General features: G+C 44.7%; 1 protein-coding gene across 2 annotated transcripts in view; it reads left to right on the forward strand.

Moving 5' to 3' along the window:
* MYO1D (myosin ID) overlaps positions 1 to 25,583 on the forward strand; it is a 181,746-nt gene that overhangs the window by 39,282 nt on the left and 116,881 nt on the right. For both annotated transcript variants that reach the window (XM_077917458.1, XM_028704045.2), the window contains exons 6-14: positions 2,558 to 2,653; positions 4,182 to 4,298; positions 11,987 to 12,190; positions 13,248 to 13,393; positions 13,482 to 13,596; positions 14,711 to 14,881; positions 21,457 to 21,527; positions 23,274 to 23,348; positions 24,046 to 24,178. In XM_077917458.1, the coding sequence (XP_077773584.1) occupies positions 2,558 to 2,653; positions 4,182 to 4,298; positions 11,987 to 12,190; positions 13,248 to 13,393; positions 13,482 to 13,596; positions 14,711 to 14,881; positions 21,457 to 21,527; positions 23,274 to 23,348; positions 24,046 to 24,178 (1,128 nt within the window). The remainder of the gene's footprint in view (positions 1 to 2,557; positions 2,654 to 4,181; positions 4,299 to 11,986; positions 12,191 to 13,247; positions 13,394 to 13,481; positions 13,597 to 14,710; positions 14,882 to 21,456; positions 21,528 to 23,273; positions 23,349 to 24,045; positions 24,179 to 25,583) is intronic.

Here is a 25,583-nt window from a genome sequence, read left to right on the forward strand (position 1 = left end):
ATATACAAAAGCTTTTATTGAAGAACATTGTCAGTTCCACAGCCAAGGCGCGCGGCCCCACGTCTGTTAGGCTTAGACCGCTGAAGTCCCCTCTGAATCAGTCCCGCCTCTACACCAGTTTAAGAGGCTTGTGCTGGACCACCTCTTCCTGTCCTTCCTTTTCCGCAGGGTCTTTCTGCCCCCCTGGGTCCCTTCCCTCCTGGATTCCCCCGAGGCTGAATCCCCAGACGCCTGCTCCCCCCTCCTCCGTGCTTTGGGACCAGGCTCCTCCTCCGGGCTCTCCTCATTTCCGCGCGCCTCCACATTTGAACTTGGCGCGCGTACGCTGCTTCTGACCTTCCTTTTGACAGTTACACTACTCTCCGTACTACTCTCCGTCCCTTCCGGCAGGACGTCTTGCCCCGATCTCCTTCCCCTCTCTGCTTCCTGCTCTGCTTCGTCTGACACACTGGGAACTCCACCCTCTTCACTCCGTTCCGGCGGAGAAGCCGGTCCCGATCTCCAACTCCCACTTGGGGTTCCCCTGCTGCTGTCCTGCTCCTGACTATTCCCCCCTGTGGCTCCCCTTGGCCTGACCAGGGGCGCCCCCTTTTGGGAATCCTCCGATTCACTGGAAAGACTCATGGAAACCCTTGAGTCATTGTCATCCTCTTCCTCGTCGCCCTGGGATCCTTCCCCCTCGCTCTCAGTCTCCTCCCTCATCTGTGCCTCTCTCCCTGAACCCCTGACAAATAATAATATAATAATAATTTATTATTTATACCCTGCCCATCTGGCTGGGTTTCCCCAGCCACTCTGGGCGGCTTCCAACAAAATATTAAAATACAGTAGTCCATCAAACATTAAAAGCTTCCCTAAACAAGGCTGCCTTCAGATGTCTTCTAAAAGCCTGGTAGATATTGTTCTCTTTGACATCTGGTGGAAGGGTGTTCCACAAGGCGGGTGCCACTACTGAGAAGGCCCTCTACCTGGTTCCCTGTAACTTGGCTTCTCGCAGTGAGGGAGCCACCAGAAGGCCCTCAGCGCTGGACCTCAGTGTCCTGGTAGAACGATGGGGGTGGAGACGCTCCTTCAGGCATACTGGACCGAGGCCGTTTAGGGCTTTAAAGGTCAGCACCAATACTTTGAATTGTGCTCGGAAACGTACTGGGAGCCAATGTAGGTCTTTCAAGACCGGTGTTATGGTCTCGGCGGCCGCTCCCAGTCACCAGTCTAGCTGCCGCATTCTGGATTTGTTGTAGTTTCCGGGTCGCCTTCAAGGGTAGCCCCACATAGAGCACATTGCAGTAGTCCAAGCAAGAGATAACCAGAGCATGCACCATTCTGGCGAGACAGTTCACAGGAAGATAGGGTCTCAGCCTGCGTACTAGATGGAGCTGATAAACATCTGCCCTGGACACAGAATGGCCAGCCCTTCTGACCGATAGGGAAATTTTTCTATTCTCAAATATGACAGTGAGCTCTTGCGTGTGAGGCAAAATCCCAGCCATGCATCCGAGAGGAAATGCAATTGCTCCTCTAGTATTAAGACTGTCCCATCCAAAGTCCCAGAGTTGCCAGGCGGAAGATCTTAAAGGGTGGAGCAAATACGTTCTTGAACAATATTTACTGCAGTATACACGGCCAGGGTTATAAACCACTGGAAGGCTATACCCCCTGCCTCCCAGAAATAATTTTGTGGAAAGGGGGAGACCAACCTCTTGCCATCCATTGAGTAGTGAAGGTGCAGCTGCTCCATTTCTTGCTTTCTTCTTTCCTCTTCAGCCCATGTTTCTTTTGAACCATGTCTCTTCAGATTGTGGGCCTGTGCAGGAGCTGTACACAGGCATGGGCAGAAGAAAGATTGGGATCTGCAGGTAGTTCTCTGGGTCATTTGCAGTGAATTAACAAGGGTTTCTGACTACTAATAGCTTTAATAATAGAACCAACAAAGGTGACTTTTCCCACATAAATTGGTATTGAAATCAAATGCCTAAGCTAAGAATATGCTCCAAGGAACTCCTGTCTATCATTTCTAACAATATGTCTTTCGTACCTGGCTGTGGATGGCGCTGTGGGTTAAACCACAGAGCCTAGCGCTTGCCGATCAGAAGGTCAGCAGTTCGAATCCCCGTGACAGGGTGAGCTCCCATTGCTCGGTCCCTGCTCCTGCCAATCTAGCAGTTCAAAAGCAAGTAGATAAGTAGGTACCGCTCCTGCGGGAAGGTAAACAGTGTTTCCATGCGCTGCTCTGGTTTGCCAGAAGCAGCTTCATCATGCTGGCCACATGACCAATAAAGCAAAATGAGCACTGCAACCCCAGAGTCGGCCTCGACTGGACCTAGTGATCAGGGGTCCCTTTATCTGGCTTTGGTATGTATATCTTGGGGTTTTAGAAACAGAGAAGGTAGATTCTCTGAGAAGGTAGAACAACAGAGAAGGTAGAACCTGAAGTCTGACCATACCTGCTGTACAGCATTTAGAACTTTTTAAGTACTTAAATTGTTGATAATGACAGTAGTATAAAAGCTGAAAAAGAAATTAATTTGGATAAATGACTCTCTGACTTTCTCTTCAGCTACTCCAAGGAGGTTCTGAGCAACTTCTACGTTCCTTACATCTACATAAGGATTTATCTGCGTACAGTTATATTGGTACTGGAGTGCAGTTAAAGGTAAGGGTGTTGCCTAATCATGAAGAATCTCTTTTTATTGGTCCTTTTGAACTGCGGCATGATCAGCCATACTATGGACTCTGTGCAGCTCCAGCTGAATTTATGCATTTATGCCAATTTAGTTAGCTGGTTTGGGCATAATGCTAATAGTTTAGCATTATAACGCTAATAGTTTAGCATTATGAGAATAAGCCTTGGATACATGTGTTCCTCCCTTCCTACTCAAGAAAGCTCACACGGAGGAATTAGAAAAATTCTGCTTTTGCTCAATTTTGGATTGACCACAAACCCGCACAAGCTGCAGTTGTTTTTACCAATGTTGAATGGAAACAGTCCAGTAGATTTAGATGAATCAAAGTGGTCACATTTCCCTCTCTTTCTTCCGACGTAGATCATGCACCAGGGTTGACCAAGGCAGTTTCAGTTCCCAAACCAATCTGAAATTAATCCGGATAATCAGCTTTATTCCAAAGTGTCTTTAGAGTTGTCTGACCACCAGCCACTTGAGTACCTTGTCCCCAAAATGCAAATATATGAGATTGACCTAGAGTTTAACAGGGTCAAGCAATGGTTTCTTAAAACAGAGTGTCACAACTGCCTCCTTAAAACCACGGGAAGCACTCATTTAAAAGAGAGAAGGGGGGAAAAGAATGCTGACCATCTATAGTTTGATTTTGCTTTTCTTGGATTATACCAGCATATTGTGGCTTGAAATTCTCCACATGCCTTGTGTACATCCTTTGGTAAAATAGGCTGAAACAATTTCAATTGGTTACCCATGGCTACTAGCTATGATGGCTATGGTCTGCCTCCACTGTTGGAGGCAATATGTCTCTGAATACCAGTTAATAGGAATCACAGGTGTGGAAAATGTTTGTTGCACTCAGGTCCTGGGCTTCCTACAGGCTTCTGGCTGACCGCTGTGAGAACAGAATGCTGCACTAGATGGGCCAGAAGATTTTTTAATGTTCTTAACTAAGTAACCTTTCAGCAGACTCCGCAGTCATCGTGGCATGTGAAATAGATTATCCGCTATAGGCTATCTACTATACAGTGGTACCTCGGGTTACATACGCTTCAGGTTACATATGCTTCAGGTTACAGACTCTAACCCAGAAATAGTACCTCGGGTTAAGAACTTTGCTTCAGGATGAGAACAGAAATCACGCGGCAGCAGCAGCAGCGGGAGGCCCCCTAAAGTGGTGCTTCAGGTTAAGAACAGTTTCAGGTTAAGAACGGACCTCCGGAATGAATTAAGTACGTAACCAGAGGTACCACTGTATACTGAAGACATATAGACTTCTACCTGATGATAAATTGACTCAGAGGAGGAGCAGCTCAAACCACACAGGACGTTTTCTCTTTTCAGAGTAAATATTGTGCAATATCTCCAGGGTTTTCTTCTTCTTTTCAACTCACCAGTGCAGAAATGTCCGCCATGATTTTTCTTGTCTAATACTGCACCATCAGTGTGCATGCAGTGGTCTTGCATCTGATTAATTTGTTGTTGCTGCTGCTTCTTTTTCAGTGTTCTATTAATGATGGTGCTGACTTCAAAGCTGTCGCTGATGCTATGAAAGTGATTGGATTTGAACCAGAGGAGGTTCAGACAGTATACAAAATTCTAGCTACCATTCTCCATTTGGTGAGTAAGGGGGCGCCATGTACACAGAGATGGATCTCTGGGCTGCTAACATGCTAAGGTGTGTGTGTGTTGATTTGAGGAATAATCAGGAGAGCGAGAGCGAAAGAGCACACTTTGAGTGGCATTATGACGGAGCTGCAGCTCTGGAAGAGCAGACCACTTGTTTCTCCACAAATTCAGTATTTCCTGTCAGTACCAAGCAAATGTAGAGATCGCTACTCTCTCTTGTCCAAATCTCATATTGGATCTGACTGAGGAAAGCTGTTGAATGCTTCTCAAATTTAATTGCCTGGGATGATTAGCACATTTTAGGCTTAGAATCCCTTCACTGGGGAAGGAATAGAATACTCTGTACCAGCATATACTTATTACGTGGGACTTATCTAGCAGATAAGCCAGCAATCAAGGTTTCATTTTTAAATGGGTTTATGACAAATGTGTCACTGTTTTGACAGAATGGCAGAAGACCTGACTCCAGCTCTGTTACTTCATACGGAGGTAGAAGTGGAGTTCCTAGAACACTGGAGGCGAGGGCACAAATTGTTTGTTCTGCCTCCTTTGCATTTGCGTCTTGTAAATTGACTGGAATAGTAGGTTCCGGGGTTGTTGGTTTTTTTAAGGAGATTGGAGTGGAGTGAAAGAATTGGAGCTTGAGCCTTTTCAGCAACTTGGGAGCTGCTTCCCAACAAAGATCTTCATGAAGCTGCATTTATCTGTAACAGAAAAGAGAAACGCACCAAAAAGGGAGTTAAAAGGACTTCTCATTTGGGATGGTTGAAGCGTCCAGTATGCTGGGTTTGGACATCCCATTGCTCAGAAAGACAGGGGACATGTCATAAATTTCCTCCTTCAGTTTATTCCTTGCCTTTGCAAGGACAGGCTTCTCTCTAACCTTCCCACCTTTGGTTGGATGACTTCAGGATTTCCCCTCTTATCTATCTTTGTTTTACAGTTGTTCCTAGATCTCTAGTGTTTTCTTCCATCTTCTTGGTTTTTAAGGTAAAGGTAAAGGGACCCCTGACCATTAGGTCCAGTTGTGGCCGACTCTGGGGTTGCGGCGCTCATCTCGCTTTATTGGCTGAGGGAGCCAGTGTACAGCTTCCGGGTCATGTGGCCAGCATCACTAAGCCGCTTCTGGCGAATCAGAGCAGAGCACGGAAACGCCGTTTACCTTCCCGCCGGAATGGTACCTATTTATCTACTTGCACTTTGACGTGCTTTCAAACTGCTAGGTTGGCAGGAGCAGGGACCAAGCAATGGGAGCTCACCCCATCGCGGGGATTCGAACCGCCGACCTTCTGATCGGCAAGTCCTAGGCTCTGTGGTTTGACCCACAGTGCCACCCGCGTCTTGGTTTTTGTTTTTGCTTAAAAAAAAACCCCTCCTTAAATGTGCTGTGTCTTTTGTCTTTTGCCTCTCCTCCTTTCCCATGGCTCCGTTTAGAGAAGGCAGGCAAAACCACAAAGGAAACAGTTCAGTGTGAGAGAATAATTAAATGTAAAAAAATTACAAGTGCCTGAGACTGAGTCTCTAGCCCAGGGGTCAGCAAACATTTTCAGCAGGGGGCCGGTCCACTGTCCCTCAGACCTTGTGGGGGGCCGGACTATATTTTTTGGGGGGAGGGGATGAACGAATTCCTGTGCCCCACAAATAACCCAGAGATGCATTTTAAAGAAAAGGACACATTCTACTCATGTAAAAACACGCTGATTCCTGGACCATCCACGGGCCGGATTTAGAAGGCGATTGGGCCGGATTCGGCCCCTGGGCCTTAGTTTGCCTACCCATGGCCTAGCCGTAAACCCCTGTAGTCAGCCTGCTCCTGTTGTTGTTTAGTCGTGTCCGACTCTTCATGACCCCATGGACCAGAGCACGCCAGGCCCTCCTGTCTTCCACTGCCTCCCGCAGTTTGGTCAAACTCATGCTGGTAGCTTCAAGAACACTGGCCAACCATCTCGTCCTCTGTCGTCCCCTTCTCCTTGTGCCCTCCATCTTTCCCAACATCAGGGTCTTTTCCAGGGAGTCTTCTCTTCTCATGAGGTGGCCAAAGTATTGGAGCCTCAGCTTCACGATCTGTCCTTCCAGTGAGCACTCAGGGCTGATTTCCTTAAGAATGGATAGGTTTGCTTCTTGCAGTCCATGGGACTCTCAAGAGTCTCCTCCAGCACCATAATTCAAAAGCATCAATTCTTCGGTGATCAGCCTTCTTTATGGTCCAGCTCTCACTTCCATACATCACTACTGGGAAAACCATAGCTTTAACTATACGGGCCTTTGTTGGCAAGGTGATGTCTCTGCTTTTTAAGATGCTACAGCTTAAGGATGCTCTGACTTGGTGTCTCAGTTGCAGCTGGAATTAATATGGGTGTCTGCTTCCCAAGCACCATCTCTCATCCCAGGGAGTCCTAAAATGCCAACTGCTGCCACTAGATGGAATCCAACACCAAGGAGCAACAAAGGAGTCACAGAGATGTTGATCCCACCATATCAGATGGTGTGAAAAGAGTTCACAAAGTGGGTAGGCCCCTTTGATGCCATTTAGGGTTCCTCATCATCTTCCTGCCAAGTGTCATCTTGGAAGGGTGTAGCCCAGACCATTCCCCATTATGAGCAGCAGTAGCCTTCCTGCTATATTCAGCTCTCAGGAAAATGTAGTCTCCCCCCCCCCCCCCCCAGCATCAGCTAGCATTGCATCTTTGTATCCTATAGATCTCCCTCGACTTTCCTCAACTTTTCCAGGGGTCCCTCTCAGCGTTATTCTATTTTTATATTAAAAGAAGGTGTTGTTCGAATAATTAAGCAGGCTGTTATTGTTTGCATAAATGGCCAGTTAGTTCACTAGGGCAGTGTTTTTCAACCACTGTTCCGCAGCACACTAGTGTGCCACGAGATGTTGCCTGGTGTGCCGTGGGAAAAATTGAAAAATTTGAAAGATTTAAAAATAAAGTATTTTATAATTTTTCATATTTCTGTTTACTTACTATTTCATAATAAAGTAATTATAAACTACTTTCTTTCTGTTCATTTGATTCCTATTCAAGAGAATTACTTTATATATAGTCAATATAGGCACAGAGTTAAATTTTTTAACATTTTCTAATGATGGTGTGCCCCGTGATTTTTTTCATGAAACAAGTGTGCCTTTGCCCAAAAAAGATTGAAAAACACTGCACTAGGGAGTCTAAAAACTCTTTTAAAATCTTCTCCAGCTGGTACTGATTCATCCGATATCAGCAGATTGGACTTGCCCAAAGCAACCATCCAACTGAGCCACATCCTCACACAGTATTCTTCAGATGGCTTCATCCAAGGTTCCCCTGTGCCACATGCACTTAAAGTGGGCTTATTTTCTCACCTTCTCAGTTCTCCTCCTTTAAGGTCATCTTCTTAATGGCTATCGCCACCACTCACAGAATCTGTGCTAGGAGCCTTCAGCATCAAAAACCACCTGCTTTTTTTCACCAGCACGAGATTCAGCCTTTATTCCAAGTATTGCTTTGGACGTCCATAGTGAACAAGAACTGATTTTCCCTTCCCTTTGCCTGTGCTCCTCTCAACCAAGAGAGAGTATATGGTGTAAGCTGGATGTTCAAAGAACACTGAAGAAGTCCATTAAAAATACATAGTACATTTCTGATTCCCTTTTTCAATTCCTTTCAACCTAGATCCGTAGGGGGCAAAGCCTCAAGCAGTATCCTAGCCATGTGGCTGAAAACTCGTATTTTTCTGGCATATAGAGACCCAACAACTCCCAAAGGATCAGAGCATCAGAGCCCAGTCAACAAGGGCAGCCGTGGCTTCAATGGCTTTTCCCATTAATGCTCCTTTCTTAGAGATTTGTAAGGTAGCCACATGGAAGTCTTCTTTAGCCTTTAACAAACATTACAGAATAGGCACCTCTGCTGAGGTAGCCTTTTGAAGGAGAGTGCTTCAACGTATTCTCCCTCCATCATAATATTTTCCACTGACTTGTGTGGCTGGAGTGAATGAGGCATCCAATCCTCACCCTAGCAAAACCACTGATTAGAGGATCTCATATATGTCCAACTCCCAATAGACTGCGATCTACTCACAGTATTAAAAAACTGGCAGTGATCTACCCATTGTCGTAAAAAGACTGGCAGTGATCTACCCAGAGTTGTGGAGCTTTTTTTTAAGGAAGGCAAAGTTGTGGAATTTGAGCTTTTTTTAGTAAGACAAAGTTGGGGTGTTTTTTTTTTTGCTGAGGGGCCAGAGATCAACCAGGATCTACCAGGAACACCCTGCGATCTACCAGTAGCTTGCGATCTACCTGTTGGACATGCCTGCATACCTTCAACATTGGGAATTAGTCAAAGCCTCCAGCTCATATCAGGCAGTTCCTTTCCCCAAAAGAAGGAATTACTGAACTCCTGGAGCCACATTCTTTTGTTTCAAATTATTTTAGTCCGGGACTTCTTTCTGCATCTCTGTCTCAAGCTTTACCATAGGATGGAACTGGAGCAAGAGCTTAATGATTTAATTTAATCTGGTAAAACAATTTTCCATTTAACAACGTCACTTAAATTAGGGCCAGCATACGTCCGTCCGGACATTACTGGGATTTCCCAGACATTACTAGCATTTCAAAGGTGGAATTGCCATCCAGGGGAAATTTCTCAAAAGCAGCACTTTGTTCTGAATCTTAGGCAAGTCAATCGAAAAACCGTCATTTTTTGGCACAACAACTTTGGGGATTTTCTTAAAAAAAGAAAGAAGCTCAAGGAATTTGGTGTCTTCCTAACAACTTGCTCAACAACATCCGTGGTGTCCTGGTCTTTACTTTCTTTACAGCAACCCTATTTAAATACAAAATAAAACAAAATGCAAATAACATTCCATGTTGGGGTGGAAAATTATAAATGTTCAATAATTCGTTTAGTACATTGGGAACTACGGTCAGTGTTTGTCGTTTTTATATCTGCTGTGCAAATATATCCATACATGGAGTCCAAATGATGGAGAACTTCCTTTGTATGCTGTTGTCTTTGAAAAGTTGCTTTCTCATATGCTGCTAATGCAGATAAGCTTTTTGTACTTTCGGAGGGGGAGAGTGTTCCTTTCACTATTGGAGCACCAATCTCTTTGCCACCATTAGTACACCATCAGAAATTTGCTTTTTTAGTTCTCAAGTGTCCTCAGAACCCCAGGATTCAGAAGTTACCTGGGAGAACCCTCATGGCAGAGGTGTCCAAACTTTTTTCAAAGAGGGCCAGATTTGATGATGTGAACATGCATGTGACTTTGGACATGCCTGCCTTATGGCTTGGAATTCCTTTTCATCTATTTCTGTTTCTATAGTGCAGGGTTTTCCTACCTACCCATGTCTATTTTTACGTAGCGCAGCAGCTCCCTTCGCCTGCCCATGCTATTCTGCAATGTTATTTCTCTGGCGTGCCACTGGGCTTAACAACCTAAAGTTGCTCTCTTTATTTCTTTTTTCTCTCCGGCTCCACTTGCAGCTGATCCAGTTTTCCTCTTGCCTTCTCTCCTCCTGTAAGATTTTCCTTTGTTGTCCTTTTGTCTCTTTCAGCCACTGTTCCCTTTCACTTGTAAATTTCCTGGAACCTTCTCCTGGCACTCCACTGTCCTACTGCCTTTTATGGAGCCTCTGTGAGCAGCACCTGGGTAATGCTCCACACCTGCTGCTGTGCCTCCTCTGGCTCACCTGTGCCATCTTTCGAATGAGCTGGAATAACATAGAAGGCAGCATCAGCTCCTCCGTCCTCCTGACACGCACATATAATCCAATCTCACTGCACCTTAATCAAGTCCCATAGCACTGTGATGTAACTCAAGATGATCTCTGGGATCTTTCCAGTACTGAGTTAATGTGAGTGATGACCTTTGAGTAGAACAGGGGTCAGCAAACTTTTTCAGCAGGGGGCCGGTCCACTGTCCCTCAGACCTTGTGGGGGGCTGGACTATATTGAGGGGGGGGGGGAATGAACGAATTCCTATGCCCCACAAATAACCCAGAGATGCATTTTAAATAAAAGGACACATTCTACTCATGAAAAACACACTGATTCCCAGACCATCCATGGGCCGGATTGAGAAGGCGATTGGGCCGGATCCGGCCCCCGGGCCTTAGTTTGCCTACCCATGGAATAGAAGAACTGAGGGCTGCATGCCTGGTATGTTTGCTGCCTTCCTGAGCAATGGGAGGTCTTAACCCAGCATATGGGTGCCTTGTTCACCCTAAGCAGAAAGAACATTCATGGTGAGTGGCTGGTGCTTCTACCTGATCTAAGCCACCCCAAGCAGCCTACCCAATCTCAAGTCTTCCGGCTCAAGAAAGTGAAAATAGCACAAAAGTGGAGGAGTCTGCCCCAGACCTCTTCCACTCCCTCCATGGAGTTTGGATTTGATATCCCGCTTTATCACTACCTGAAGGAGTCTCAAAGCGGCTAACATTCTCCTTTCCCTACCTCCCCCACAACACTCTGTGAGGTGAGTGGGGCTGAGAGACTTCAGAGAAGTGTGACTAGCCCAAGGTCACCCACCAGCTGCATGTGGAGGAGCGGAGACACGAACCTGGTTCCCCAGATTACGAGTCTACCTCTCTTAACCACTACATCACACTGGCTCTCCGTTGTGAACAGCTTCTTAAACTGAAGTAGTGGAAGTTTCAAGGATCTGATTATTGTGTGAGAGACATCTGTGAGGACAAGGGGGGAAATTTAAATGGCACACATGGGGTATGGGCCCTTGGAAAATCTTAAGACGGGCTGTGTGACTTTCTAGACCAGTGTTTCCCAAACTTGGGTCTCCAGCCGTTTCTGGACTACAACTCCCACCATCCCAAGCTAGCAAGGCCAGAAGTCTGGGATTATGGGAATTGTAGTCCGAAAACAGCTAAATTTGGGAAAGAGAGCTAAGTTTGGGAAACACTGTTCTATTTTTATTTTTATTTTACTTACGATTTTCAGTTTTATACATTTCAATAATTTTACAATCATTTTAACATTTCAAAACTTGACTTCCCCCTCTTTCTGCGGTTTCTTAAATTTATTTTTTATATTTTCTGCATATTCCAAATTAACTTAATTATCTCATTTATTCATCTACTTTAAATATATACTCTGCAAATATATATGTTTATAAAACTGCAGGTTGTTACAGTAATCCTGCCAATGTTCTTACCTGTTTACAGTTTATTTTTAAGTATTCAATAAACCATATTCAATAAACTTATAAAAAGTTTGTTACCTTGATTTCTTATTTTTCCGGTAAGATTCGTCATTTCTGCATATTCTATAAGTTTTTGTATCCATTCTTCTTTCGTCAGGACTTAGCTGCTTCTTTCCATTTTTGGGCAAATAACATTCTTGCCACTGTAGTCGCATAAAAACAACTACCAGACTTTTAGAAGACATCTGAAGGCAGCCCTGTTTAGGGAAGCTTTTAATGTTTAATAGGTTATTGTATTTTAATATTCTGTTGGAAGCCGCCCAGAGTGGCTGGGGAAACCCAGCCAGATGGGCGGGGTATAAATACCGGTAATAAATTATTATTATTATATATATCAACATAGATTGTCCTTTGTCCCAGTTGGGATGCATTAAGGAAATTGCATCTGTCTGAAAGCGTTGCCTGTATCAGAAGTGGCATTTGCTGCCTAGACTCGGGGAGAAGGAATGTCTTTATTTTTTTCAATCTTTCCACAGGGCAATTTGAAGTTTTCTGTGGATGGTGACATACCTGTCATTGAAAACAGCAAGTTAGTGTCTGTCATTGCTGACCTGCTATCAACCAAGGCTGACCTGGTGGAGAAGGCCCTGCTTTTTCGAACTGTTGCTACTGGCCGGGACATCATTGATAAACAGCATACAGAGCAAGAGGCCACTTATGGCAGAAATGCCTTTGCAAAGGTGGATGTTGATACACTCCTGCCAACTTGGAAGTTTCGTTTTATTCTTACAGCGGTTGTTTTGTTCTGTATCTTAATACTTTTCACCCATGCAGATATCATAGCTGTCAACCGTCCCTTATTTGGCCGGAAAGTCCCTTATCCCAGCGCTGTGTCCCGCTGCTGTCCCTTATTGATGATGTCCCTTAAATTTCCCAGGTTTCAAAGGAAGCAGCTCCTCTCCCTCCCTCCCTGCCGGCCAACTGTGTTGCTTGGCTGCGTTGCTCACCCAATAGGAGTCTAAGAATGACTGGGGGTGGAGCTTGCATGCCTTGTGCTGATCAAATCAGCTGCGTTGCCTGGGGACTCATCTTTACTCAGCGCTTCCCAGCGGAGAAGTGATGGTGGTTTTCCTTGCTGCATCCCCTTTGCCGGGTTGCTGCGCTGTGGGAACCACCGCTTGGGGCTTCGTTTGGCTGCTGGCTAGGCTTTCTGCCTTTGGCTTGGAGGGGCTCAGAAGTTGAACATACATGCACCTGGAATATCCCTTATTTTGGCTGCTGTCCCTTATTTTCAAAAAGTTGACAGCGATGGCAGATATGCCCACATAAATTGCTAGCCAGCATCTTAAGTTGTTTGCCCACACGTTTCTTTATTAGCCATTTGCCCATTTCACCTCAAGGTGATTCTTACTTGCCATAGGGGATCAGACAAATGTGGTGGGTTGTTACTTTTTTTGGAGACATCTGTTTTGAGTAGTTTTATGCCTTGGGGAGACAGATTAGTATCCTTGGAGACTTATGGAGCCTTGAGAATGCAGAACTCTCCGGACAATATAACCAATATACTTTGGGAAAGAACACCATTCCCAGTGTCTTGCAAATTGACATCACAGTAAAACCTAAAGCAGCTAGAGAGCAAGCTGTAGTTTCCTTAAACCTTGTTAGGATTTTGACAGCTGGTTACATATTCCCCAGTTTCCTGTTAGAGTGCCACAGAAATGCATCACAAAGCTGAACGCTAACGAAACCTGAGCAGCAGAAACAAAAAGTGACCCTAGATATTCTTTTGGTTTGAAGGCAATATACGAGCGCCTTTTCTGCTGGATTGTGACACACATCAATGACGTGATTGAAGTCAAGGACTACAACAGCACAGTTCATGGGAAAAACACTGTAATCGGGGTCCTTGATATCTATGGCTTTGAGATCTTTGACAATAACAGGTGAGATGTCTTGAGAAGGTCAGGCATATCCCTTAAATTGTTTCCAGTTGCGGAATTCATTAATTAATTCAATTTGTGTTTGCTTTAGTTTTGAACAGTTCTGTATCAATTACTGCAACGAGAAACTGCAGCAGCTCTTCATTCAGCTTGTTTTGAAGCAAGAGCAAGAGGAATATCAGCGTGAGGGAATTCCATGGAAGCATGTGAGTAGATAAGCCAGAGCGTTCCAAACTGTGTGTCACGACACTTTAGGGTGTCAGCTGCACTGTGTAGGTGTGTCGCGCAGACACTCCCCATGCTTCTCCCGGGCCTGGAAACGGGTTAGTTTAACCTCCGGTTTGCTAGTAAAACTGAATTACTGTGTCATGAAACGATGCCTGTCTAAAAGGTGTGTCACCAACATGAAAAGCTTGGAAAGCTCTGAGATGAGCAGTCGGACAAAGCCAACGTGGATTCGAAGATGCCAGGTGTTAGCGATTCTACACCAGCAGGTAGCTATTCAAAGGTCAAAAGAGAGGGATTTAGAATGTGAAAGCCCTCCGTCCCCAGCCACGGAGAGTCAAGTGCAGACCCATTCCATTTTGCAGGTTTTTAGTGGTGCTTTGAAACTGCAGTAAAGCCACAGGGGAGTTGGATAAATGACCTGAAATACCAGTACAGGGGTACCTCTGGTTGCGAACGGGATCCGTTCTGGAGGCCCGTTCACAACATGAAAAGAGCGCAACCCGCAGTGGCCCGTCTGTGCATGCGCGGGTTGTGATTCGCTGCTTCTGCGCATGCGCGTGATGTCATTTTGTGCGTCTACGCATGTGCGAGCAGCAAAACCTGTAAGTAACCCTTTCTGGTACTTCTGCGACGCTGCGGGATGTAACCTGAAAGAATGTAACATGACGCAAACGTGACATGAGGTATGACTGTACAGTGGTACCTCGGGTTAAGTACTTAATTTGTTCCGGAGGTCCATTCTTAACCTGAAACTGTTCTTAACCTGAAGCACCACTTTAGCTGTGCTGCCGGAGCATGATTTCTGTTCTCATCCTGAAGCAAAGTTCTTAACCTGAGGTACTATTTCTGGGTTAGCGGAGTCTGTAACCTGAAGTGTCTGTAACCTGAGGTACCACTGAACTGAAATTGGAAGAAATTTTGTCAGTGAGCGCAACCTTTAGAGTGAAGACGCTCTGCCTGCATCTCTGGGTTAACGTAAACTGGCACTTGCTCCTCTGTTTCCCTACCATTGCGTGCCTGCAATAGAGAGAGAAAACATTCCTTCCTCAGTTGGATCGCTGTTGCAAATAACCCTGCTTGAACATTCTGCAGATTGACTACTTCAACAACCAGATCATTATTGACCTAGTGGAGCAACAGCACAAAGGAATCATTGCCATTCTGGATGATGCATGCATGAATGTCGGCAGAGTCACTGATGGGATGTTCTTGGAGGCTCTTAATACCAAACTGGGCAAACATGCTCACTTCTCCAGCAGAAAGGTACTCCTTTGTGTGTCTATAATAACTTCACTTAACTAAATGGAGTTAAAAACAACTAACCAACCTATATCCCACCCTTTCACAGTGAGAACAATGTTCAGTTTTGCATAAAATAGCAAACCAGGTGCATCTTGCATTGCTCCTGTTTGTCATGAAGAAAAGCAAAGAACAATGCCTACTCCAGTGATTACACTGCTGGGTGTTGTCATGGACTGGCTAGATGCAAAGGAGATGTGGGAGGCGCCAGCCAGGGAACCCCCAGGGAAGAGAGCTCAGAACCTGGGGATAGGTGATGGAATGATGGCAAGTGGTCAGAGGGAGAAGGAGCAGATTGGGAGGGGAGTCCGAAGCAGGAGAGGTGACAGGGTTTAGTGAACGAGAAGAGGCTGTGGCAGAGCACAGTTCAGACTCGGAGGAAGAAACAGAATCCAGGGAGTCTTCCCCTCCTGCTGCAACCAGCTCCCTTGCTCTCCTAGAACACAACGAGAAATGAAAGAAGCAAAGCAGAGTTGGGTTGTACGCAGAGTCCTGGTGATCATTTCAGCTGTTTCATTGGGGCAAGACCCTCCTAGAAAGGGTTGCCTGAGACCACTAGGCCAGAGCTGTGGTTGGTTTCCTTGAATAGAGGATTAACTTCATTGGCCTCGGTTGATTTATTGATTTGTTGCTGACCTATGCCTGCTTCCAGCCCTGACAGATGTCCACTTTGTCACCTCATATGGCATTGCCCATGCACTTTGTAAGTCCCGTCTTAGCTCTAAGGGCCAAACACTGAGATTCTCAGAATGCAAATCCCACCTTTGCAGGGTGTGCTCAGAAGAAATACACGGCACACACTGCTTAGGTAATTGACCTGTCTCTCCCCACAAGCTCTGTAGCTGATGCATAAGCATGAGAGAGTATAATTAAGGACATTCATGTGGCATAAGACCTCCAGAGAGTTCTCATCGAGGTGCTAAACCTTCAGACTTCAGATGGGAGTTCCCATAATGGAATATTCTTTTATGTAAAAAATAATAATAATTATAATTATATATTTCCCCAAAATAAATGAAAAATAGGGTTTTGGGGCACAAGGCTAGAACACTTTTTGGTGTAGTTTTCATTTTTATTTTAAATGGAAGAGTATGCCATTATGTAAGCCCCTCCCTGTGATCTGAAGTGGTACATTCCAGACACAGATTTCCCACCTCGGTGCTTACTGTGCCAAAGTAGCAGTAAATGGGAACTTTACTCCCAGCCAAGGGATGCAGGTGGTGCTGTGGTCTAAACCACTGAGCCTCTTGGGCTTGCCAATCGGAAGGTTGGCAGTTCGAATCCCCGTGACAGAGTGAGCGGCATTTCCATGTATGCTGGCACTCCTCACGGTCCTCCATGCACCAGAAGCAGCTTAGCCATGCTGGCCCCTTGACCCAGAAAGCTGTTTGTGGACAAACGCTGGCTCCCTCAGCCTGAAAGCGAGATGAGCGCCACAACCCCATAGTTGCCTTTGACTGGACTTAACTGCCCAGGGGTCCTTTACAGTTTGTTTGTTTTTACCTTAAATGGGAACTTAAGCTAGGTTTGCTTGTTCTATTAATACAGCCATGCTTGTGTTTGTTAACAGAACAAGCAAACCCATGTCTGTATCTCCAGTACCAAATCCTGCCTTGAAGACCCATTGCAGGACAGGTAACAGGTTAGGTGTATGATGCTTCTTGAGGATGAAATGTGAAGATGAATGTGACAGGCACTGACCAGACATCTGCTCATTCATCAGAGTTGCCTGTGGGGGAAGGTATAAGTTGATGCAGTAGGGCATCTTGGCTCAGAAGTTCTGCACGGCATCTGTGCATGCCTTTCCCTTCCCTTCAACTGTACTGGGAGGAGGAGTGGCGAGGTAGAAGCAGGTAGCAAAACAAGCTGGAGTAGTTCTGATGGTGGAAATTATAAGGGAATTTGAGGCCATGTGGGGCCCAGGATTATGGGCATGCATGTGCAAGGATGGTGGCTGTTTTAGCCGGCTTGGATGCTGTTTGTAGTTGCCTGAGGTGGACTGAAATAGGTAGAGTTGACTTGGTGGCTTGTATGGGTACTAGATGAGGAGAGCACTTGGTGGTGGTGCCCTGTAATGGTGGTGGCAATTGGAGCAAGGGACCACCTGGTATCTGCAGAGCTTGGACTTGAGGGTGAGAGTAGCCTAAAAAATGTAAGATCCCATGACCTGAAGTACTGCTGTGCATTGTGAAGTAAGTTTTGACATTGGAAATGTCAGTTTTGCACTGATATCCAGCAGAGGGAGCAGGAGCCTGCTCAATATTGCAGGGAAGAAGTGGAGCATGAGTTTGGCAAGGCCATGATGATGTCACTCGCAGCCAATAGAGACCCGGTTTCAATTCATGTGCTATTTCCTAAGCAACTAATTTCGCATGACACGGACAACATCAGCGTTTGATTTATAGTTAAATGACTTCAAAATCCATAGTCAGGCAATGACACAGAATAGTGAGCAAGCTTTTTAATTCTCAGAACGCATCAGGCTGGGTATTAAGTAAAATGGGAAGCAGGAGGGAGTGGAGAGAAAAAGCTGGCTTGATGTTGAGCCACAAAATCTGCATTTAGTCACAGTCTTAAGGTGGAGTGTAGGAGATTGCAGACTTACAGCACAGTCCTAATCATGTCTAATCAGAAGCAAGTCATTGGATTAAGCGGGGCTTACTCCCAGGTAAATGGGGTTAGGAATGCACCCTTAATTGGATTAGGCTGTGCTACTTGCTGTGGAGATTTCAGGTTGCACCTAGGGCTGATGGGACAAAGCAACAAATAATGGCAAATTCCCAAATTTTTGAAAATATAAAATGCAGCTGCTACCTGGATCTGTCTCCTGCCCTAAGTGAAACATGTGGTTGGATGATAGAAAGATGACAAAACAGTGTTAATGGCTCTACCCAATGCTTGCTGGCTTCAAAATCACAGACAGCAGTCTGAATAATTTTAAGCCCAGAACAATGGTGATCCCATATTTTGGCAGTGTGCTTAAAGAAAGACAGCTCACTTGAAATGAGCCCGCAGTGTGGAAAGAGAGCCTCTCACCATGTAGAGCAAATATTATTCTTAATATGCATGAATGAAAACTATGCTCAAGATAGTTAACACAATAGAACCATATATATGTATTTGTTACTGAAATTTGTATCCTGCCCTTCCTCTCCATAGGGTGCCCAATAAAACACTGAATTAGTTTGTATTGTAAAACACAAACTGGAAGTAAAGTAGGAGGGAATATCTGTAGCGGTGGCTTTATGTGTTCTTTACAAAGGGTAGAATTTGCAAGATGTCAGACAGTATGGCTGCAACAGAATCAATCCCATAAAGTATAAGCAAGCTATTTAGAGAAGAGGCGGTTTTCACAGATAAAAGGCTAGGTATCTGGGAATTTCAGCAGAAATCGTGTTGCCGCTTAATGTTATATTCAGTACCATTAGTCTGAAGTCTTCATTACGCTGAACCTCTTAATTCTGGCACTGCTGAAACTGAATTTCATTTGATACTTGGAGGAAGAAGGGGAGTGTATCCAGAGCTCTCCAAATTCCAAGACAAATCATCTGTGAAGAGAGACGGCTAGATCAGGAGACATCAGGATCAGCTAGAATCTATGATGAGTGAAACCCCTCCCCCTAACTACTGCCAAAAATTGCCTGCATGCTTTTAGAATTCTTTCTGCTACATTGAGTAATAAGATATTTTACTTTGGGGGCTTCCTTTTATTTTTACACGAAAGCTCAGGTCCTCATGACTTTGTGTGTTCCTCAACTCCTATCCACATGCTTCCTGGTGCAATCACAAACTTGCATTCATAAATGTGTTCTCCAAAACACTCTTATCGCTTCCTTGATATTTCCGGCAGTTTATTATAGTGGAAACCCAGGTTTCTCTGTATACCAATCTGGTATTGCACCACCCAGGTACCTTGCTGAAAGCAGCAACGGTGACCACAAATATTGAGGCAAGTGTTTCCGAAGAGGAAAGGACCGTGTGCTTTGGAAGCAGTGATCTCAGAACCTCACATGTAATGCTTCAGTACTCCCCTGTGAAGCGTATTGGGTTTTGCATTGGGACAGATAAGCTCCGAGGGGCTGCTGTGCCCTACATTCTAGTGTCCTAGTTTACAGACAGCAGCACACCAGATACGCAGTCAGCTTGGGGTTTTTGATTTGTTTTTGTTTAGGTATGGTAAAACCCACGCAGCAGAAGAAAGCATTTTTGCTCTGCACGAAATAGAAATCTGAGTTACATTACAGGCCTCTTCTCTCTCTTGCCTGATGAAAGGTTCCTGCTAGCTGCACAACTTTGTGCTGGGCAGTGTATAATAATCTGCCTTTCTGGCTTGAGTTTTCCCCTTCCTCTCCTCATCCACTCTGGAGAAGATCAAGCCTGCTTCACCCATTATAAGTTCCATAAATGAAGCATTTCCGCACAGAGGGACTAGAGCAGGAGAGGAGAACCTGTTGCTCTCCAGGTTTTGTAGACTACATCTCCCACCTTTCCTGACCATTGGTTGTGTTTGCTGGAGCTAATAGATGTCCAACCGCATCTGGAGGGCCACAAGTTCCCCATCCCCGAAACAGAGGGTTCTTGTGATGTGTGAGTAAGGTCATGAACACACGTCACCCACCAAACTGGTAATTGATGCATGATAAAGCCATGCCACAGGTTATGCTAAATGTGCCCTTTTCTGCGTGGAGTTAATCACGAGTATTTTTAAGTGGGAAAACAGCAGGCTGGAATATAAGCTCTGAGCCCTTCCTTTCACCTACTACCTTTCTCTTGAGTTCCCCCGCCCTGGGTGAGTTCTCCCCCACTTTCTGCCAGACTAACTTCTGCTCTTGGAGCTTGGCTAGAAAAAAATGCTGCTGGGAGGGAGGGGGCCGCAGGAGGAAAGTGACAGACAGGGTAAAGGTCAAGCACCCCACTGCACTTGAACTTGGTCCCACACGATGTCCCTTTATTGCTGTCCGCTGGCGACCCAGGTCATCATCTGAATGCTGTCAGCTGCCTACATAATGTTGGCGGAATGAATCTTCAAGATCAGTTTGGATAAATCTCAGCTGCCAGCTACCGTGATGAGAATGGATAGAAAACGGAGGTGGTAACAGGTGTCTTCTGTAGATACTGGGACACACAAGTCACTGTTGTGAAAGCACCTAGAGCAGTGTTTCCCAACCTTGGGCCTCCAGCTGTTTTTGAACTACAACTCCCATCATCCCTGACTAGCAAGACCAGTGGCAAGGGATGATGGGAATTGTAGTCCAAAAACAGCTGGAGGCCCAAGGTTGGGAAACACTGACCTAGAGGAACGAAAGAGAGAGAACCAATAGTTAGCATGGTTCTGTCAAAACCCAATCATCAGAGCTTCTCCCCAATGTGAATGATTTACTAGATAAAGCAAAGGCCATTTCAGTAAGACTTTTGATCTTGTAATTCCTGCCACCACGACGTGGGTTTTATTTCTGTGTTGGGAAGGCATAATATACGATCCCTTAATATATGGGAAGGGGCACACCTCATTAGATCTCAGGTTCACTCCCCTATATACCATGTTAAAGGACTGCAAGTGCCATGTTTGGGAGATATCCAGGAGCACAAATAAACAGTAGTGAGCTAAATGAACCAATGACTCTTAACTTTGTATATAAAACAGGGGCAAATATCCACATGCTTTATTCTTATCTAAGCAACCTTCCTGCCAATCTAGCAGTTTGAAAGCACATCAGAGTGCAAGTAGATAAATAGGTACTGCTCCGGCGGGAAGGAAAACGGCGTTTCCGTGCGCTGCTCTGGTTTCCACATGACCTGGAAGCTGTACGCCAGCTCCCTCGGCCAATAAAGCGAGATGAGCGCCGCAACCCCAGAGTCGGCCACGACTGGACCTAATGGTCAGGGGTCCCTTTACCCTTTACCTTTATGCAACCTCAACCTTTGGATTGGCTCTTTGGCTTTCCTCACAACTGCAGAACCATTGCAGTCACTGACGCCACTTGCATTGACATGTGAAATGGAACAGTGTTTGATTTAATGTGTTTTATGTTCATCTTTCTTGCATATCGCTTTGTGTTTTACAACAAGAAAGACTAAATTCTGGGCCTGTTTTCACTTGAGCGAAACTACTTGGTTTTGCTTAACTGTGAAGATTTCAGTATTCTCTTCACGCTAGCTTCACTTGGTTGCTATATCCTGTGAAAACAGACTTTTTGTAAGTTCCCTATCAATCTGTTCACTTGGTGATGCCTTACAGTTCGCCTGTGTATTTGGTTAGATCATCGCACGAAAGAGGAGAGAACAGATGGCAGTGGAGACCCACGGTTCTCCATTCTCTGCAAGTTTCTGTCGCTATAAAGGAACAGTATCACTGAGTCTAAAAGAAAAGGTTGCCTTGACTTACAGATTGTCTGTCTATAAATAAATACCTTATATAACAATAGAATTCGGAATGACATTCCATTGCTAAACCTGTATGTGAAGCAGTAGTTGAGCACACTGAGAAGCAGCTGTGCAATGCTTCAGCAATATTGACTTCTTAACCATTTGTTTTTAAGCTCTGTGCTATGGACAAAAACCTGGAATTTGACAGAGACTTTCGGATTAAGCACTACGCTGGAGACGTTATGTAAGTGTGGTTCCTACACTTGCTTTCTTAATATCTGTTAACACCTGCTCAAAAACACTTTTGCAGTCGCACACTGCTTTTTCACAACTCATATAGCCCAAGGTAGCCTTTCTCTTCTTTTGCTTTTTGCAAAGTCTAAGGAAATGTTTGTATATGTTTTGCTTTTAGATAGTTTTTTTTTTGGCGCTGCTGCTGTGCTATGCCACTCATAGCTTCCCGTGACTGGTCTGTGAGGCGGTCTTGCATTATTCCTCTGCGTAGCCACAAAACCACTTTTCAACCTCCCTTATCAAGGGTGTCAAATAAATAAATAAATAGTTATAAATAAATAAATAGTTAGCTAATTAGTTAGTTAGGCTGTTTAATTTATCTTATTGTACTTGAACACATGTTTACCTGGGCACCTTGTTAATTTCTTTCAAACACAAAAGCTAAATCCTTCCATAACCCCAGAAGCCATTGTTTCACTGTTCTCCCTCATGAATTTGCTTCTTGGCATATTTTAATGTGTTGCTGCAGCTATACAATTTTAATGTAGCAACACACACATGAAAGTGTGCAATTTCTGGAGGAAATGTTAATGTAAAGGAAACATGAATAGAAATGTGAGACGAGAGGAGTGACCAGTGGTTGGGTATGATGGGAGTTAATAGCCCAACAATACTTGACGGACCACTGGGTTAAAGTGTCTCACCGTATAATCCCAGTAATATTTACAACAGCCCTGGAAAGTAGGTCAGTGCTATCTCTGTATTGCTGTCTTGAGAGCCCTGTTGAGCTATTTTATAAGTTCTACATTTTAAAAATCATAGGCTTAGACATGGACTGAGGTCAAGATAATGTGTGTGTGTGTGTGTGTGTGTGTGTGTGTGTGTGTGTGTGTTTAAGGTTGTCTAGTTAAGTCCACAGCTGAGATGAGATTTGAGCCAGAGTCTTCCCACCTCACTGTTCCTGCCCTTAGTGTTTCATTCCAATAACTCTCCACTTCAAAATGGGTCTTCTTAAATAATACTATTATGCTAGTGAAGCAATTTTTTTTTTCTGATTTCAGATAGGGCAGCAACTACTGTTAAAAAATTGGCGTGTACTTTAAAACTAGAAAATATGCACAGCTTTGCTTTGCTTTGGTTCTTATCTGTCTGTTTCAAGAAGTTCTGTTTTGTTATTTGGATTATATAGATAAAATTTGATAAACAATACACATGGCTTTAATTGCTAGCTAAATTTGGCCACATCGTATAGTGTCCTGTGTGAGAGGAGAACGAAGGTGAGCTTTCACAACTAGTACACCTTCTCTCCAGCAGTTAGTCATCATGTCACTGTGTATGAAGTATGTTTTGTTAGCTTCTGATTTAGCCCACTGGAAGTCTACCAGGGAAGAGAGAACCCCTGGTGCTGTTAATTTTCTGCTTGGTAAAATGTGTGGTGTCACCGTACTGATAACCATGTGTTGTTGAGACTGTTGTGATACGTTCCAGACATGGTAACTCTGTCTCCGCAGTTTCTGAACACCAAGTTACTGGAAACTGCAGGAGGAGAGAGTTCTCTTTTGCACTAGGGTCCTGTTTGTGGGCTTCCCATAGCGATCTGGCTGGCCACCATGAAAACAGGACACTAGAACTACATGGCTCAATCCAGCAAGCTCTTCTTATGTACTAAATGCCTCTCCCTTTCAGTGGCCAATTGTTACTTTTGTCACTTGAGGTTCACTGAAATTAATTATCTCTCTTTCTCTCATTTACCCAGCTACTCAGTCACAGGATTCATAGATAAAAACAAGGACACTTTATTTCAAGATTTCAAGCGCCTGATGTACAACAGGTAAGGAGTCAAGCTTCAGACATGTAAAAGGGTAATACTGGAAAATAAATTCATAATGAATTTTTAAAAAATGTTTAAAAATACTCCCCCCCCCCCCCAAAAAAAAAACCAGAGTCCTTTTTGTTGAGGTTAATTAGATGGAAATTCCCGTGTGTAAAAAAAAAAAAGGTTTTTTATGTATGCCACCACTGTGGCCCGTGTTTTGTTAGCCCAAAAGTGGAAAATGAGCGAGGTCCCAACTAAAGAAGAATGGCAACTTAAACAGATGAAATATGCACAGCTTGCAGGCCTAACATATAGAATAAGAGAGCAAGAAGAAAATACGTTTAGAAAGGATTGGAAAATGTTTATTGAATATATGGGGGGAAATTGCGTACACTTGAAAGCATTGGGGCATTAAGACAAATACAACAGTGTAAACAAGTTTTGATGGATGCAGTCATAATGAAATACTAAATGGTTTAGTTTATGTAAAATATGCAGGGATTTATGATATGCAAAATGGACCATGGAAAGGGAAGAAGGGAAGTCATTGACATTTTAAGGTTGCTTAAAAGAATATTCCAAATGGTAAAACAGAAAATTTAATAAAAGTTAATACAAAAAAGGAGTCAAGCTTCAGTTATTTGTATGTCTCTTCACTACGGCTGACCAAATATTACTGACCTTTTCACTCTTTTCTTCCTTTGCTTTGTAGCTCCAATCCCGTGCTGAGAAAGATGTGGCCAGAAGGCAAGTTGAGCATCACAGAAGTGACTAAGCGACCACTGACCGCTGCTACCCTTTTCAAGAACTCAATGATTGCTTTAGTGGACAACCTGGCGTCAAAGGTAATAATGGGTTTCGGTTTAAAGCAGGGGTGGGGAACCTTAGACTCAGGGCTAAATGGGACCTCCAGGCACTCTCCATAGGACATACCCCCTCACCAGCCCTGTTCTGCAACTTCCTTGAGGGAATTAGCTGAAATGCATTCTTGAACTGTCACCATGCCTGGATATTGAAACCTCATGACTTTTCGTGCGGCTGGAATGTAGCTTACTGTTCAAAAAAGAGTCGCATACTTTTCCTGTGGCCGCTCTTGCCTTTGCCCCAGCTCGCAAGTCACGAGTAGCCTTGGCAAAGTGGCCCTCATGATGGAAAAGGGTCCCAGCACCTGGTCTAATGTCAGTTTTTTCCATCTATGTAAAGGTAAAGGGACCCCAGACCATTAGGTCCAGTCGTGGCTGACTCTGGGGTTGCGGCGCTCATCTCGCTTTATTGGCCGAGGGAGCGGGCGTACAGCTTCCGGGTCATGTGGCCAGCATGACTAAGCCGCTTCTGGCAAACCAGAGCAGTGCACAGAAATGCAGTTTACCTTCCCGCAGGAGCGGTACCTATTTTTCTACTTGCACTGTGTGCTTTCAAACTGCTAGGTTGGCAGGAGCAGGGACCGAGCAACAGGAGCTCACCCTGTCGCGGGGATTCGAACCACCAACCTTCTGGTCAGCAAGCCCTAGGCTCTGTGGTTTAGACCACAGCGCCACCCGCTTCCCACATCGACAATGTTACGATGCTGCAAATTTCCTACACGATCATAACCTGGGCTTATGTTGGCATAGAGGACTTAATAGCAATCCAACCCTTGTCTGGTCAGCATAACTTGAGGATAGAATACAGCCAACTTTATCCCATGCAAGCAAAGATCTTGGCAAAGGGCTCTGTAAGCCACTTGTGCCTTGCACCCCCAGCAAGAATAGCACCAGAGGGTTCCTCAGAAACAGACAAGCTTCAAAAACAAAGCGTGTAAGGAAAAAGCTCTGCTGCTATTCATACAGGGTTGGCTCCTGTATCTAAGCTCACATGGGAACGGGTCAGTGCAGCGCCTCTGAGGTTTATTTCAGTTTATTTCTCCATCCTTTTTCCCCCCTTACTGACTTGAACCTTCTTTTGCATTATGGGCATTAATCACATGATGGGTAGACAGTGCTCTGTGTGAGGCAAAATTAGTGAAGCTCTAAAATCTTAATTTAAAAGGCGAAGCAGTAAAGAGACCCAGGGAGAAGGTACAAACAAAATGCATTAGGAGGTCCCATGGGGATTTCTTCCTGCAGAGTGTGTAGGAAAGGTTCTGTCTTGATCATTCAAAAGTTTTATGTGCAATCTTTTCCTTAATGAAGAAGGACTGCTGAGTTCTTCAGAGCAGCAACGTGGACATTAAAGTCTGACTCTTTGGCAGCCATTAAGAGCTTTACAGCT

This window comes from Podarcis muralis, chromosome 13, assembly GCF_964188315.1.
Source record: "Podarcis muralis chromosome 13, rPodMur119.hap1.1, whole genome shotgun sequence".
NCBI classification, from domain to species: Eukaryota; Metazoa; Chordata; class Lepidosauria; order Squamata; family Lacertidae; genus Podarcis; species Podarcis muralis.